The 17,435-nt window shown below is 34.8% G+C and overlaps 1 protein-coding gene across 10 annotated transcripts in view; it reads right to left on the bottom strand.

The window, feature by feature from the left end:
• The window catches only part of AMN1 (antagonist of mitotic exit network 1 homolog), a 59,919-nt gene that overhangs the window by 5,863 nt on the left and 36,621 nt on the right, over window positions 1-17,435 (bottom strand). For 9 of the 10 annotated variants that reach the window (XM_072654386.1, XM_072654387.1, XM_072654388.1 and 6 more), the window contains one exon: window positions 7,422-7,533. The exons of the other annotated variant lie outside the window; for it this stretch is intronic. In XM_072654386.1, the coding sequence (XP_072510487.1) occupies window positions 7,422-7,533 (112 nt within the window). The remainder of the gene's footprint in view (window positions 1-7,421; window positions 7,534-17,435) is intronic. 10 annotated transcript variants of the gene reach the window in all.

Genomic DNA, 17,435 nt, shown 5'->3' with positions numbered 1-17,435 from the left:
GTCATGAAAAAATACTCTATATTACTAATGATTAGAGAAATGCAAATTAAAACAATTCTGAGCAACACACCACAACTGTCAGACTGGCTAATATGATAGGAAAGGGAAAATAACAAATGTTGGAGGGGATGTGGGAAAATTGAGAAACTAATGTACTGAAGGTAAAGTAGTATGCTGAATTCAACGATTCTGTAGAGCAATTTGGAACAATGCCAAAAGGGCTATAAAATCATGTATACCCACTGATCCAGCAATATCATATCCCAATAAAGATAAAAAACAAAAAGGAAAAGGACCTGATGCGTTGTGAAATGAGCAGAACTAGTAGAATACTGCACATAATCAAAGCAATATTATATGATGATCAACAGTGAATAACTTAGTTATTCTCAGCAATAGAATGATCCAACAATTCTGAAGGACTTCTGGAAAATGCTATCCATCTCCAGAGAGTTTGTCTGTGTTTTCCTTTACAACAGAACTAACATGGAAATATGTTTTGCATGACTATACATGTATAATCTGCATCAAATTGCTTGCCTTCTCATTGAGGGGAGAGGGGAGAGAAGAACAGATACAATTTGAAACTCAAAAATTCTAAAAATGAATGTTTGGGGTGACTGAACCACTGGCAGCAGTGAGTGAGTGAGTGAGTGAGTGAGCAGCAGTCAGTCCACAGACACCAAAGGTAACTTAGAAGATTAGCAGGAAAGGTGTGTCACACCTGGGTGAGAATAGAGCACAGTCTAGCACAGGACACGCCAGCACAGCCTCAGCCACAGCAAACCAGGAGGAAGTCTTCGGAGTGACTGAATCCTCATCAGCAGTGGCTGATTTTAGAGCTTTTAGACCATAGAAAGTAAAGAGTTCAAACAACTGGTCAGAAGGAGATTACAGGAGTCTTTTTGCTAGCACAGAGGCAGGATTCTGTTACTTTACCTATACTCAGATCCAGGTCATAGTCCTTAATGGCAGTCCCAAGGCAAAGAGAAGCACTCATATAGCAGAGCTTGTGACCACAGTGGAGGGGGGAATCTCCTCACAGTTCCAGGGCAGAAAAGAATATTTGTGGTCACTCACAGACCAGAGAACAGGCCAAGAGAGTAGTAAACACACCTCTCCTTAGATCATATTACCTTGGAAGAAATGAAAACTTACAGGTCCCTAGAAATGTCTCTGAAAACATTTGAACCAAACCCCTGAGACTTGGGACAGTGCACCCTCCACCCTGGAAGGAGAGCCTTACTTTAACAAAGAGTTAAAAAGTCAAGTATAGTCGAGAAAAATGAGCAAACAACAGAAAAACATTCTGACCATAGAAAGTTACTATGGTGACAAGGAAAAGCAAAACACACACTCAGAAGAAGATAACAAAGTCAAAACTCTTACATTCAAAGCCTCCAAGAAAAATGTGAATTGGTCTCAAGCAATAGAAGATCTCAAAAGGGATTTTGAAAATCAAGAGTGGAAGAAGAAAACTTGGAAAGAGAAATGAAAGTGATGCAAAAAAATCATGAAAAACAAGTCAACAACTTGATAAAGGAGACACAAAAAATACTGAAGAAATAATAAAATGTTTTGTTGCCTGGGTCAAAAGGTAAAAGAGGTCCAAAAACTCATTGAGAAGGAGAATGCCTTAAGAAGCAGAATTGGCCAAATGGAAAAGGAGGCCCATTGAATTATTTTCCATTGAAGAAAATAATTGCTTAAAAATTATAATGTAGAAAATGGAAGCTGATGACTTTATGTGAAATCAGGAAACAATAAAAACAAAACCAAAAGAAGGAAAAAATAGAAGTCACTGTGAAATATCTCAGTGGAAAAAAAAGAACTTACCTGGAAAATGGATCCAGGAGAGATAATTTAAAAATTATTGGATTTCTGAAAAGTCATGCTCAAATGAAGAGCCTAGACATGATTTTCCAAGAAATTATCAAGGAAAACTGCCCTAATATTCTAGAACCAGAAGGTAAAATAGAAATTGAAATAATCCACTGATAATCTTCTGAAAGAGGTCCCAAAATGGAAACTGCCAGAAATATTATAGTCAAATTCCAAAGTTCCCAGATCAAGGAGAAAATATTGCAAGTAGCCAGAAAGAAACAAGTCAAGTATTGTGGAGCCACAGTCAGGATAACATAAGATTCAGCAGTTTCTACATTAAAGGATCAGAAGGCTTGGAATATGATATTTCTGAGGGCAAAGGAACTAGGATTACAACCAAGAATCACCTACCCAGAAAAACTGAGTATAATCTTACAGGGGAAAAATGAATCTTCAATGACATATAAGACTTTCAAGCATTCCTGATGAAAAGACCAGAACTGAATAACAAATTTGACTTTCAGATACAAAACCCAAGAGAAGAATGAAAAGGTAAAGAGGAATGAGAAATCATAAGGGACTTTAAAAGGCTAACTTTATATTTCTACATGGTAAGATGATATTTGTAACTCATCAGACTTTTCTCATTATTATTAGGGTGGCTAAAAGGAGTATACATGGACATAGGGCATAGGTGTGAATTGAATGTGATGTGTTATAAATATATATGATATCTAAAAAAATAAAATTAAGCAATGACAGAGGAATGTAGTGGGAGAAAGAGAAAGGAAGAGGTAGAATGGGGTAAATTATCTCATATAAAAGAGGCAAGAAAAAGCTTTCACATTGGAGGGGAAGAGAAGAGAGGTGAGGAGGAGTGAGTGAAACTTACTCATCAGAATTGGCTCAAGACAGGGATAACATATACATCCAATTGGGTATAGAAATCTATCTTACCCTATAGGAAATTAGGAGAGGAAAGGGATAAAAGGCAGAGGGTGGTGGTAGAGGGTAGATTGGGAGAGGGAGTTGTTAGAAGCAAAACACTTTTGGAGAGGGATAAGGAGAAAGAAGACAGAATAGAATAAATGGGGGTGGGAATAGGATAGAGGGAAATACAATTAGGAAGAGTAACCATGAAAAAAAATTTTGAAACAAGTTTAACTGTTAAAGGCCTTATTTCTTAAACATATAGAGGAACTGAATCAAATTTATGAAAATAAGAGTCATTCCCCAATGGATAAATGATCAAAAGTTATGATCAGTTTTCAGATGAAGTAATCAAAACTATCTATAGCCATATGAAGAAATACTCTAACTCACTAGTGATTGGAGAAATGCAAATTAAAACAACTCTGAGGTACTACATCACATCTATTAGTTAGCTAATAGGACAGAAAAGGTAAATGACAAATGTTGGAGGGGATGTGGGAAAAATGAGATATTAATGCACTGTTGGTGGAATATGAACTGATTCAACCATTCTATAGAGCAATTTGGAACTATGCCCAAAGGGCTATAAAACCATGCATACCCTTTGACCAAGCAATGCAACTTACAGGTCTATATCCCAAAAGAGATACAAAAACTAAAAGGAAAAGGCCTATTTGTACAAAAATATTTATAGCAGCTCTTTTCTAGGGGTAAAGAATTAGAAATTGAGGGGCTGTCCTTAATGAAAATGAGGAATGGCTGAACAAGCTGTGCTATGTGATTATGATGGAATACTATTGTACCATAAGAAATGATGAGCAAGATGCTCTCAGAAAAACCTGGAAAGACTTGTATGGGTTAATGCAAAGAGAAATGTACTATGTACAAAGTAACAGCAATATTGTAAGATGATCAGTCGTGAAGGACTTAGCTATTCTTAGCAATGCAGCAATCCAAGACAACTCTGAAGGACTTATGATGAAAAATCCTCTCTTAATTTATAGATTTATAGATCCTTTTCCTTTAGGTTTCTCAAAAGTGCTATTTAAATGGTAGGTACTTAGTAAATGCTTGTTGAATTAAATTACTATTTCATTTTTACAAAAAGATTCTATCTGATGAATTGTCTGGCTCTGGATTTTTTGATGAATGTATCACCCTAAGACCAGACCTAATAAAACCAAAGATAGTCTCTACAGTTGTTTTTGCTCTGTTATCTTAATTGTAGACAATTAAGATTTCTCTAAGTTTTTCTTGGTCTTTTGTGTGGATCAGACTCTTCATTTCTATAGTTATAAAACACTTTCTCTCTACTGACCTTCAGGGTCATATCTATAACTGCCTATTACACATCTCAAACTTGATATTCTGTAGGCATCTTAAAATCAATATGTCCAAAACTGAACTCATTATCTTTCCCCCAGAACCCTCCCCACTTTTGAATTTCCCTATTACTGTCAGTGGCATTCATCCAGACTTCCTACTGTCATGACTGAAATTAATAAGAGAAACTCAGTTAAAGGGTACCAAGCATAATCAATTTATTAACAATGGGTAGCAATTTTGCTAATAAAGTGAGTTCAAGACCACCTTAATTAGTACAACGACCTCACTGTGAGTGTACAGAGCATTTTTGTAGTCATAAATGAGGAACATTAGAAAGGGAAAAAAACAGTAAATGAGGAACATTGATCACAAACTGAGGAAAATGATGGACATTTACACTTTCTAATTTGGGGTATTACAAAATTTCTACTATCATCATCATAAAAATCTGTCTGGTGTAATTAGGGAACTGACATCTGTGAATATGGACTTTTAACAGATTAACAACACTCACACTGCGAGCATTACTATAAATTGGACTAGAGTTGTGGTTGTGGTTCTGTGGTTTCCCCATTCTCAAAGAGGACTATGACATCAGAAAGGTGATGCCATGACTTGCAATTGAATTAGATTTGAAGGAGAGAGGGCTGCACAAAGTCACCAGCCTCACTTTCTCCTTCAGAGCTTTCTGGATCCACTGGCAAGATATAAATCAGGACAACTAGACATGGCCCAGGATGCAGTGGGAGACCTTGGCCTTTTTAAGCTAAGGTCTTTCTGAGTTCTCACTCTGACTGAGGCAATGCCCATTCAGTGATTAGGACTGTTTAAGAAGTGAGCCAAGATATGGCTTGATAGTAAAGTAACTATGCTTTTGAAATGATCACACTGATTCTGTGTCTTTTTTCAATTGATTCTATTTAGTTAATTGACTTTGTCCTGTAATTGCCCAAGTCATGGTTCCTTGTCTCTAAATTTAGTTCACACTGACTTTTAATGAGTTAAAAGCTGACTTTTAATGAGTTAAGTTTAGAAATCCTGGTCTTTTGTCAATCACTGTTCTATTCTTGGGACAAGGATGTCTGGTTTGTTATCCAAAGAAATATGTTCCACTATCTCTAATAGTGCAGGTGGACTCAAACAATGAATATTTCTTAGTCAGAGGAAGGAAGGAGGGTGTTATTGCTATCCCCTTATTCTCAATTTCTAACCAATTATCTTGTCCTCATGCCTTAGCGCTATACAATTTTGTTGATTTTGCAATTCATGATGTCGAGCTCTTTTAACCAACCATAACTTGTTCCCCACCTAAAAAGTCCTGTTCTTTATTTGGTACTTCCCAAAACTATAAAAGATAGCTGTCCCCCTCATACAGTATCTTAGCTTTGCTGAGGAACTTCAGATTCTATTTATTGGTAAATTCATTCTTTATTAATAAATGATCATGCTTGCAACTTTGTACCTCAGTTTACTTTAATTTTAACTCTTAAGAATTTGTAATCTATAGCAAGGCTTTTAATAGAAATGAGTAACTTAACTTGCCAGCTGAGCTCTCTAAGAGCAAAAATAACAAGTTGGTTAATCAAAGAAGGTAACTGGAGTCAACACCCTGTCAGCTTGCAGAGGGACTTACATATACTTCTTCAACTTACTAGGATTTATAAGAGCAAAACAATATGTGTGATTAAGAGTAAATAATAGATTGATAATTGATTAATATTTCATATTACCAAGGTATTATTCTTGACCGTTCACTCTCTCACCACTCCTATAGCCAAATCTATTGTTAAGGTCTGTTCATTTTACCTTTGCAATATTTCTTGAACATGTTCCTTTTCTTCTTTGATATTGCCACTTCTCTGGTACAGGCCCTCATCTCCTCATGATTCAACTATTATAGTAGCCTTCTGATTAGTCTGCCAGCTACAACTCCCTTCCCTCTCCAGTCCATCTTCCATTCAGTCACTAAAGTAATTTTCTAGAGCAAAGGTACAATCACATCAACTCTCTAAACTCAGTAAATTCTAGTGGCTTCCTATCCCTTCCAGAATTAAATATAAAATCCTCTGGCATCCAAGGCTCTTCCTTACTGAATCTACCTCCTCCATACCTTTCTACAACTTTTTACAACTTGTTAACACCACCACCACCTCACCACACATATACTCAGAAATCTAGTGACACTGGCCTCCTTGCTGTTCTAGTAACAAGACATTCCATCTTCCAACTCTGGGCATTTTCACTGGCTGTCTTTCATGCATGGAATGCTTCCCCTCATGTTCACCTCCTGGATTGCCTGGCTTCAAATCCCAGCTAGAACTCCACCTTCAAAAAGAAGCCTCTCCCAATTACCCCTTAATTCTAGTACCTTCTCCCTCTGTTGATTATTCCCTATTGATCTTGTATATACTTTGATTATACGTAGTTATTTGCAAGTTTTTTCCCCTATAACATTGTGAGCTCCTTGAGAACAGGAATTGCCTTTCTTTGTAATCCCAGCACTTAGCAGGGTACCTAACACCTAGCACAGGGGTGGGGAACCTGTGGCCTTAAGACCACATGTGGCTTTCTAGGTCAGCGGATGTGGCCTTTTGACCTGAGTCCAAGTTTTACAAAACAAATCCTTTTAATGAGGGGATTTGTTCTATGAAGTTTGGACTGAGTCAAAGGACTGCATTAGTCTAGCAGGTGCTTAATAAATGTTTAATAACTGATACTTATTTGTTCCAAATAATCCAAAGCCAACAATTAGGGCTTTGATAGGACACTGAACTGGACAGACCACCCATGATACTAAATTGTGATGATGGTGAAACTTTGATATTATAGAATTTAACTCTCAAAATAAAGGTACTGTTATTTTGAATGAACTTAATTTTACTATATAACATATATCATGCAGCCAACTAATATTCCCTGTGGTCTCACAGATGCCCAAGTTATTGTTTTTAATTTTCTAACACTATATTCAGGTACGAGAATCTAAACTCTTCCTGAGTAGATGGACAAAACAAAGTTAATCCAAAGACTCTATGGAACAGATCTGAAATAGCTAGAATGGTCAAATTATACTTAAATAGGCAGTTAAATATGGTAACTGGGGTTCTGTTCATGACTAATCTCCAAGGTCATATTACAGTGGTAAATGACCTGTTTTCAAATACCATTTATTCCAACCTATTTCACTATTTTATATCAAACAAATGAATGGAGGATGGACTAGACTGGTAAGAGACTACCTGTAAACTTGATAAAAATTTATTACAAAACTTGAAAAATGGAAATTAATCATTCCTGAAGGTCAACACAAAGAAGCATTCATACAATAGTAAACTAACCTGTTATCAGAGGGCAATTATGAAAAAGTAAAACATGTATCTGAGGGCAGCAAGTAAGAACAGCTTCCACAGCACCATCAGTCAAATTTGCACAGTGCCCCATGTGAATCTCCTATAAGGAATAAAAACATTAGGAACAATGACAAATTTAATAAAATGAAGTAGAATCCAGTATGGTAACTTGTGGCGGGGGGAAATAAGCTAAGGTATGGTAGTACTTTTTTGGTTTTACTTCTTTTTTAATTTAATACAAGTCAAGGTTATAAGTAAACATAAATATAGCACAATTACTTGTCTTCCTATGTGTGTACATACAGACTAATGAACTTAATCTCAATGAAATATGTAGTCAGCAATAAGTGTTTATATCCATTATTGACTTCATTCAAAAAATGTTTTTAAAACCATACAAATTTACCATCTAATTATATACTCTTTCAATGCCAGTAATTCATACATAAATAGATACTGGGCACAAAGAAGATAATATACTCATGTATGTATAACCTTTTTAAACGAAAAAAGATGACAAAATGATTAAGATATATTCAATTATTGATAACTAGATGTTCCAAAAAGGGCATATTTGTACATTTTCAGTATGATACAAATTAAAGTACCAAAAAATTATTTTATTGAACTAGAAAAAAAACCATGAAATTCATCCTAAGGAGCAAAAAGAATCTCAATGGAAAAATGAAAAAAAAAAAGTGGGAAAGAAGGGAACCTAGCATTACTAGATTTCAAATTGTATTTGTTGTTATTCAGTTGTTTCAGTCATGTTTGACTCTTCATGACCCTAGTTGGGGTCTTCTTGGCAAAGGCCATCTCCTTCTCCAACTCATTTCAGAGAAGAGGAAACTGAATCAAACAAGGTCACACAGATAGCAAGTGTCTGAGGCTGGATTTGAATTCATGTCTTCTAGACTCTAGGCTCACCCCTCTATCTATTGCACCACCTAGCTGCCCCTCAAGCTATATTACAAGAAAGAAATCATCAAAACAATTAGATACCCATTAAAAACAGAGAGGTTAATTAGTGGGAGATGAAGTACACAACATTTATAAGCAAATGAATACAGCATTATAGCTTTCAATAAACTGAAAAACTCTAGCTACTGAAGTAAGGACTTACTATTGGGAAAAAATTCTGAGAAAACCTGGAAAACAGTCTGGCAGAAATTAAAAATAAATGAACCTCTCCTACCACATGCACAGATATATGAATGGATACATAGATATGTGACAAACATAAAAAGTGATAAAACTAAATTAGAGGATAAAAGAAGAAATTTCCTTTCAGACTTATGGATAAGGGAAGAGTTATGATCAAACAAAAGATAAAGAGGAATATAGAAGATAAAATGGACAATTCTGTTGACATAAAGTTCAAAAACTTTTACACAAATAAAATTAATAATTAAAACTATATTAAATATTCAATATCATACCAATCAAACCATCAAAATTATTTTATACAGATAGAAAAAATAATAACAAAATTCATCTGGAAGAAGAAAAGGTCAAGGATATCAAGTGAATCAATAAAAAAAACTGTGAAAGAAGGTGGTCTTGCAATAACATCTCAAACTGTACTATAAAGCAGTATTTATTAAAATAATCTAGTACTGGCTAAGAAATATAGTGGTAGATCAGTGGAACAGATTAGGTACATATTACATTATAGCAAATGACCATAATAAAGATCCAAGTTTTGGGGACAAAAACTCATTCTTTGACAAAAACTCTGGGGGGAACTGGAAAAAAGTATGGCAGAAACTACAGGTATAGACTAATATCTCATACCACATACCAAATAAGGTCAAAATGGGTACACTATTTATACATAAAGGATGATACCATAAGCAAATTAGGAGAGAATGGAATAGTTTATCAGATTTATGGATAAGGAAAGAATCTAGTACCAAAGAAAAAAATATAGGGAGAATTACAAAATGTAAAATAGACAATTTTGTCTATATAAAATTTAAAAGTTTTTGCACAAACAAACCCAATGCAACCAAAATTAAAAGGAAAACAGGAAACTGAGTGGGGAGAGGGAGGGAATTTGTAACAATTATCTCTGATAAAGTTTGGGGGTGTATGTTCATCCTTCATGGCCAAAGAAGACCATGCCATCAGAGAAATTATGACATGACTTGCACTTGACTTCGTTTTGAGTGAGGGAGGGCTGTGCAGGTCACCAGCCTCACTTCTCCTCCAGAGTCATCTGAATCCAGTGACCAGATATTCATCAGGATGACTGGAGATGACCCAGGATGAGGCAATTGAGGTTGTGATTTGCCCAAGGTCACACAGATAGTGAGTGTCAAGTGTCTGAGGTGAGATTTGAACTCAGGTCCTCCTGACTCCTGCACTGGTACTCTATCCACTGTACCACCTAGCTGCCCCTCTCTGATAAAGTGCCTATTTCTCAAATATATGGAGAAGTTTGTCAAATTTATAAAAATACAAATCATTCCCCAGTTGAGAAATGGTCAAAGAATAGGAACAGGCAGTTCTCAAAGAAATCAAAGCTATCTATAGTCACATAAAAAAATGCTAAAATCAATTTTGATCACAGAAATGTTAATTTAAAAATTCTGAGGGGATGCTATGTAGTGCAGTAAATAGAGCACCAGTCCTGAAGTTAGGAAGACCTGAGTTCAAATATATCCTCAGACATTTGACAGTGCTGTGTGACTCTGGGCAAGTCACTTAACACTGATTGACTCACCCCTTCCCCCAAAGCCCCAAACTCCGAGGTACCACTTCACACTTATCAGATTGGATAATATGACAAAAAAGGGAAATAACAAATATTGGAGGGGATATGGGAAAACTGAGACACTAATACACTGTTGGAGTTGTGCACTGACCTAACCATTTTGGAGAGCTATTTGGAACTAAACCCAAAGGGCTATAAAGTTGTGAATATCCTTCAATCCAGCAATACCACTTCAAAGTCCATATCCCAAAGAAATGAAAAAGAAGTGGGGGAGTGGGGAGAAGGACCTATTTGTACAAAAATATTTATAGTATCTCTTTTTGTGCTGGCAAAAAATTGGAAATTGAAAATCAAATGGGGAATGGCTAAACAAGCTGTAGTATATGATTACAATGATATATTATTTTGTTACAAGAAATGACAAGCAGGATGATGTCAGAAAAACTGGGAAAGATTTACATGAACTGATGCAAGGTGAAGTGAACATAACCAAGAGAATGTTGTACAAATTGTATACAGTAATAGAAATACTGTATGATGAAGAACTGTGAATGACTTAGCTATTCTCAGCAATACAATGATCCAAGACAATCCCAAAGAACAAATGATGTATACTATCTGCCTCAAGACAAAGAACTGACATTGTCTAAACACAGACTGAAGCATGCTATCTTTCACTTTGTTTCATTGTTTTTCTTTTATTCAACTCTTCTTCTACAAAATGATTATGACAAAGGTTTTACATAATTGCATATGTATAACATATTTGATTGCTTACCACCTCAGGGAGGGGGAGAAGAAGGAGGGGTAGAATTTAGAATTCAAAGATTTAGAAATATTTTTAACATGCAATTGTGGAAAAATAAAATATATTAAAATTTTAAAAACTTAGATGAGAAACAGGTATCTGGGGGGAAAATGTTAGTAGTAAATTTTTTTGACAAATGTATACAAGATATATAATGAATTTATTCAAATTTCTAAGGACAAGGGATATTTCCCTGTAAATACTTAAAGGATATGAACAGATAACTAAGAAATCCAAGTTATAGACAACATGAAAAAAGGCTCCAAGTCACTAATTCTTGGAGAAATAAAAATTAAGTTAATCTGAGATTCCATTTCATAATCATCAGATTGACAAAGACGACAAAGAATGAAAATAACCATTATGTTGGGGGATGTAGGAAAATAGAAATACTAATGTACTGTTGGTAGAGCTGTGACTTGGTCCAGTCATTGTGGAGAGCAATCTGGAAAACATGCCAAAAAATTCAATAAACTGTACATAACCTTTGACCCACTGATACTAGTACTAGTCCTACACATCAAAGATAGTAAAGAGGAAAAGGACTCATATGCCCAAACATATTTAGAGCAACTCTTTCTATAGTGGCAAAAAACTGGATAGAGGGGTATTCATAGAACAGAAAACAGCTAAACAAATTATGGCAGATAAATATAATGGAAGTATTTTATACCCTAAGGCATGTCAAAAGGAAGAGTTGCAGAAAACTGACAGAAGTCAAATGAACTGAACTGATACAGAGTGAAATGACCAGAACCAGGAGAATAATTTATACAATAACAAGATTATGGAGAAAAAAACAGCTTTGAAAGGTTTAAGACCTTTGATTAAAGCAATGACCAATAAGAACTGCAAAGGTCTGAGGAGAAAACATGATACCCAGCTACTGATAAAGAAGTGACTTGACTCAAGATGCAAAATAAGGAATATATGTTAAGGCACAACCAATATGAGAATCTGTTTTGCTTGATTACGCCTATTTTATACAATTTTTCCTTCTTTTTTTCCAATGAGAGTAGAAAGTAGGAAGGCAATGGGGGAACAGAGATAGGGGAAAGAAGGAAAAAAGAAAGGAAGCAAGTAAGGAAAGACAGCAAGAAGGAGGGAGGTACAGAGGAAGAAAGAAAGGAGGGAAGTATGAAGGAAGGAAAAAGACATGAGAATGAAGGAAAACAAGAGGGTCAACCAAAGAGTCTTTTTTTAAAGCACGGAAAAGAACAAAGGAAGACAAGAAAGAATCAGACAAGATAGTTTGGAAAGTTGTATGTTGAATTTATATACATATTTTTAAAAGGAAGGTGGACAATAGAGATTAGCAGTTTTATGGACAATCCTCTTTTCCCATTTTACTGTGTATATGTAAGCACCTATTTTATTTGGTGTTAAATTATTTTTGCTAGCTTTATCCTTTTTTGTCATTTTTCCTTTTTAGTTTATTTATTTAGTATTTTATTTTTCCCCAGTTACATGTAAAAATAATTTTTACCTTTCTTTTTTAAAGTTTTGAGTTCCAGGGCAGAGCCAAGATGATGGAGTAAAAGCAGAGATTCCCTGAGCTCTCCCCTAAAGCCCTCCAAATATCTGTAAAAAAATGATTGCAAACAAATTCTAGAGCTACAAAACCCACAAAATGATAGTGAAATAAATTCCCAGGACAAGAAAACCTGCAAAGTCAACAAGAAGGATCAATAGCAACAGGCAGGGAGCAGAGGACAGTCCAATGTGGGCCACACCAGCACAGATTGGCCAGAGCAGGCCTTGGGACTGAATCATTGGCAGGTGTGGCAATTTCCAGACTCTTCAACCAACAAATGCCAAAAGGGTCAGTAGGAAAACTCTGTGGGACCTAGGTAAAAGAGGAGCATGCCAACTAACCTATGAGTTGAATCTTTAACAAAATGGAGTTCAGCAAGAGGAATTTGTGCTTGGACCTATGCATTTTGATCAATGACTTGGATAAAGATATTGACGGCATGCTTATCAAATTTATAGATATCACAAAGCTGGAAGGGAATATATTGGATGACAGAGAAAGGATCTAAAAAGATCTTGATAGGAACATCTAATCTGATGAGATTCAAATGGGGTAAATGTAAATTCTTGCCATTAGTTACCCCTGAAGACAAAATCTTAAGTACAAAATGGGACATGTGATTACTCAGCAGTTTGTTTGAGAAATATCTAGGGTTCTAGTGGACTAAAAAAAATCAATATGCATTAGAAATGTGGTATGGCAGTCAAAAAAGCTAAGGCAATCTTAGACTACACTGACAGGCATGGATTATTACAGCAATAAAGAGGAGACAGTCTTCACTGTACCATAATCCCATCAGATTCTCATCTTTATAATATCATGCTTGATTCTGAGCACCATAGTTTCAGAATGACAATGGTAAATTGGAGTATGTCCAGAGAAGGGCAGCCAAAATAGTTAAGGGCCATGATTCTAGGTCACATAAAGTTAGCTTGAAGAAATTAGAAATGGTTAGTCTAGAAAAAATTATGGAAGACATGATAGACATCTTCAAGTATTTGAAGGGCCTTTATAGGAAAGATAGATTTTGTTCTGTTTGGTCCTAGTTTTTTTCCAAAGGCTTTTTCAATTTCATGACTTTGGATAAATCTAATTTCTGCTGAAGTGATTTCCAGGTTTCCTAGTAGTTCTTGTTGAGTTAGTAGTTCCTTCCCAAAGAGATTATATTCTTGGATTTATGGAAAACTGAATTGTTGAGGGTCATTGTTTCTGATTTTTCCTTAACAGTAGCTGAATGGATCAGTGGATAGAAAGCTGAATGTGGAGTCAAGACGATGAGTTCAAATCTGACCTCAGACACTTAGCAGCTATTTTGTTCTGGGCAAGTTACTTAACTTGTCTGCTTTAGTTTCTTCATTTATAAAATGGGGATAATATAACCTACCTTACAAAAATTCTGTCAGGTAGTATTTCTTTTTTTTCCCCAAAGAGGTTAAAAGATTTAATCAAGGCTAAACAACTCGTGGCAAAACACGGATATTGAAAACTGAATCCTCTGATTTTCCCATACAATATTCTTTCCACTAGAAGATGATTTCTAAGGTGTTTTCCAACTTTGAGATTCTGTTTTGACATACTAAGTCATTTAGCGGGTACTGTTGTCACTGACAAAAATGGCACCCCCCATCCCACACCTTTCTCTTTCCTTAACCAAGTCCTAGCCACAGGTTTGACTCAGTTCAAATCTCTTCTTTATAAAGATTTCCCTCACCAGACCAGACCAGAGATGTCTACCTACTTTGAAGGTTTATAATTCTTTTTATTTGGTTTACTAGAATAAATACTACCTTGTATTGTAAGACCACTTAACCTCTCAGTGGTTAGTGGTTAGGCAGGACTCTGCCTTTTCACTCAATGTCCACTCGCTTAGTATGATGTTTTGTTTCAGGAGGGGTCAGGTAGTATTTCTAAAGAACTTTGTAAGCCTTAAAGCAATATACAAATGCTAGCTATTATTTTTTGTTATTTTTATGTCTGTTCTTTATTTCTTCAAGGAGTATTTTATCATTTTATCTATATAACTTGTGAGTGCACTTTGGTAGACAAGATTTCATACATTTTATAGTTTTTTTGAATGAGACTTTCTATTCTTTCCTGGTAGATTTTACTATTGCTACATACAAATGCTACCAGTTATTGTGAGTTTATTTTATATTCTGCTCTTTTATTGATGCTATTGTCATATTAAGTTTCTTTGATGATTCTCTAGGATTTTCTTAGTAAACCATTACATCATAATCATAGTAATTTTGGCAAACCACATTAGTAAACAACTATTTCATAATCATAATAATTTATCTATTCTTAACTATATTTTGTAGCATTTCTAGAACTATGTCAAATAACATCAGGAGAAAGGGGTCATCCTTAATTTACTCTTATATTTATTGGGAAAGCTTTGACTATTTCCTCATTGCCTATAGTGGTAATTTTGGTTTTATATATACCATATTTTAAAATGTCCTTTATGCCTACACTTTGGATAAATGAAAGTGGTACTTTGGACAGGACTTTCTTTTTTTTTTTTGCACCTATTAATATAAACGTGACTTGGGAAGCTTTGGCTTTTAATGATTGTGCTATTTTCTTAATGTTAAACCATCCTTAAACCTCTAATATAAATAAAACTTGATCATGGTGAATAATTTTGCATCTATACCTAGTTTGTTTGCCATGATTTAAAATTGTTTAAAAATTTATATTTATTTATAATGTTTGTGTTTTCTTTGTCTCCCTTTTTTAGGTATTGGGACTATATTCTTTTCATCCCAAGCAAAGGTTTTATCCCTTCTTTTTTCCTTTTTTTCTCACAATACAAATTTTAAAAAACCTTTTTTGTTGTGCTTAGCTTCCCTTGACAGTTCAGCTCATTCTAATCTTTAGCATTCCTTACACTTTCTTCTAGAACTGTGCCACACTTTTATTTCATCTCTGCTGCCTGGTTTTGTTTCCATCTTTTGCATGTTTCTTTTTTTTTAATTAAATTTTTTTAATTCACAAAAATCTACCTTCTCTCCCTTCCTAACTGAAAAAGAAAGACAAATGAAACAAGTTAAAAACTTGAGTAGTCAAGCACTCATTCCTATATTGACTATGTCGAAAAAAAAGGTCTCAATCTATATTCTGAATCATTTACCTCTTTAACAGGAGACACAAAGCATGATTCATCATGAGTCCTCTGGGACTATGGTTGGTTATGATATTGATTAGAGTTCCTAAGTCTTTCAAAGCTGTTTGTGTTATAATATTTTTGTTATTATATAAATTGGTTTCTTGGTTCTATTCATTTCATTTTCCATCAGGTTATATAAGTCTCCCTAGGTTTCTTTGAAATATTCCCTTCCTCTTCATCATCTCTTATAGCACAATAGTACTACATCTCATTTATGTTAACTTAGTTAACAACTCCCCAGTTGATGGGCACCCCCTCAGTTTTCAATTCTTTGCTACTGCTAAAGGAGCTGTTATAAATATTTTTGTAAATCCTTAGAGTTTCTTTTGTTTATGACTATTTTCTCCCTTAAACTACTCTTCCTCTTTTTCCCCTCTTTCCTTTGTCCCCTTTCTCTTCTGTTTCTCTGCTTATTGAAAGGTTATTTCTGTACCTTTGCATATGTGTACGTGCATGTGTGCACACACTTGTATGTATTCTTCCTTTTCACGAGTTCAGATGACAGGTAGGTTCAACTGTCACCCACTCTACCCACTCCTTTCTCCTTGTCTCTCCTTTCTCATACCAATTATCTGAAGTGATATTACCTTCTTCTCCCACTCCCTGTACTCCCCGTATGCTGTTCTTCACTTCTCTTTCCATTATTCTTTTAAGACTGTCAAAATATAACAGAACCACTCTCAGGTTTTCTAATTAGATTCTATGACCCCTGATAATGATAGGATCCTGAGAGGAAATATATATTATCTCCTCATGTTGGAATGTAAAGAGTCTATTCTTGTTTAGTTCCTTATCATTATTCATTCATGTTTACCTTTTAATGTGTCTCTTGACTTGTGTCAATATTTCAAAGTTTTTATGCAACTCTGGTCTTTTCATCCAGAATGTTTGGAAGTCTATTTCATTAAATATTCATTTCCCCCACAGGATTATACTCAATTTTGCTGAGTAAAGTATTCTTGGTTGTATTTGCTTTCTGGAATATTTTATTTCAAGCGTGCTGCTCAATTAAAGCGGTGGCTACTAAATCTTGTGCAATCCACACTGTGGCTCCTTGGTTCTTGAATTCTTTCTAGCTGTTTTTAGTATTTTTGCTTTAATTAGGACACTCTAGATTTTGACTATACTGTTCCTGGAAGTTTTTCTTTTTGGAGTTTCAGGATGTGACTAGTAGATTCTTTCTATTTCTATTTTGCTCTCTGTATCTAGGAGATACGGGAAGTTTTCTTTTATGAAAGCATAAAAAGAAACATCTTGGCTCTTTCTTTTGCTTGTAATTTTCAGGTAGTCTAATGATTTTTAAATGATCTCTCTTCCATCTGTTTTCCAGGTCAATTTTTTTTTACACTATGCTTACATTTTCTTCTTTTTTTAAAAAAAGTCTTTTGACTTTGTTTTAATTTTTGTTGTTGTCTCACTGAGTCATTTGTTTCAATCTGGACTATTCTAATTTTCAAGGAATTTGTTGCTTAGACAAGGCTTTGTTAGTTTTCTCCTAAACTGTTATTTCCTTTTCTAATACTTAACTCCATAATTTTTTTTTCTTTTCCATTCTTTTAATTTATAAAAAAAAATTTTTAACTCTTAAAAAATTCTTGTTTCATTTCTTCCAAGATTTCTAATTGAATGGTGGGTCCAAGTTGTACTTTTCTTTGAGATTTTTCTTATGGACGATTTGGAGTCATTTTCTTCTTCAGTTTATGTCTTGAATGTCACCTGTCACCATAATAGCTATTTGTGGTAGCATTTTTATTTCATTTATTCATTCTTCC

This window comes from Notamacropus eugenii, chromosome 3 (genome assembly GCF_028372415.1).
Source record: "Notamacropus eugenii isolate mMacEug1 chromosome 3, mMacEug1.pri_v2, whole genome shotgun sequence".
Taxonomy (NCBI): domain Eukaryota; kingdom Metazoa; phylum Chordata; class Mammalia; order Diprotodontia; family Macropodidae; genus Notamacropus; species Notamacropus eugenii.
Note: the sequence above shows the minus strand (reverse complement) of the source record. Positions and strands in the feature narration are given on the sequence as shown.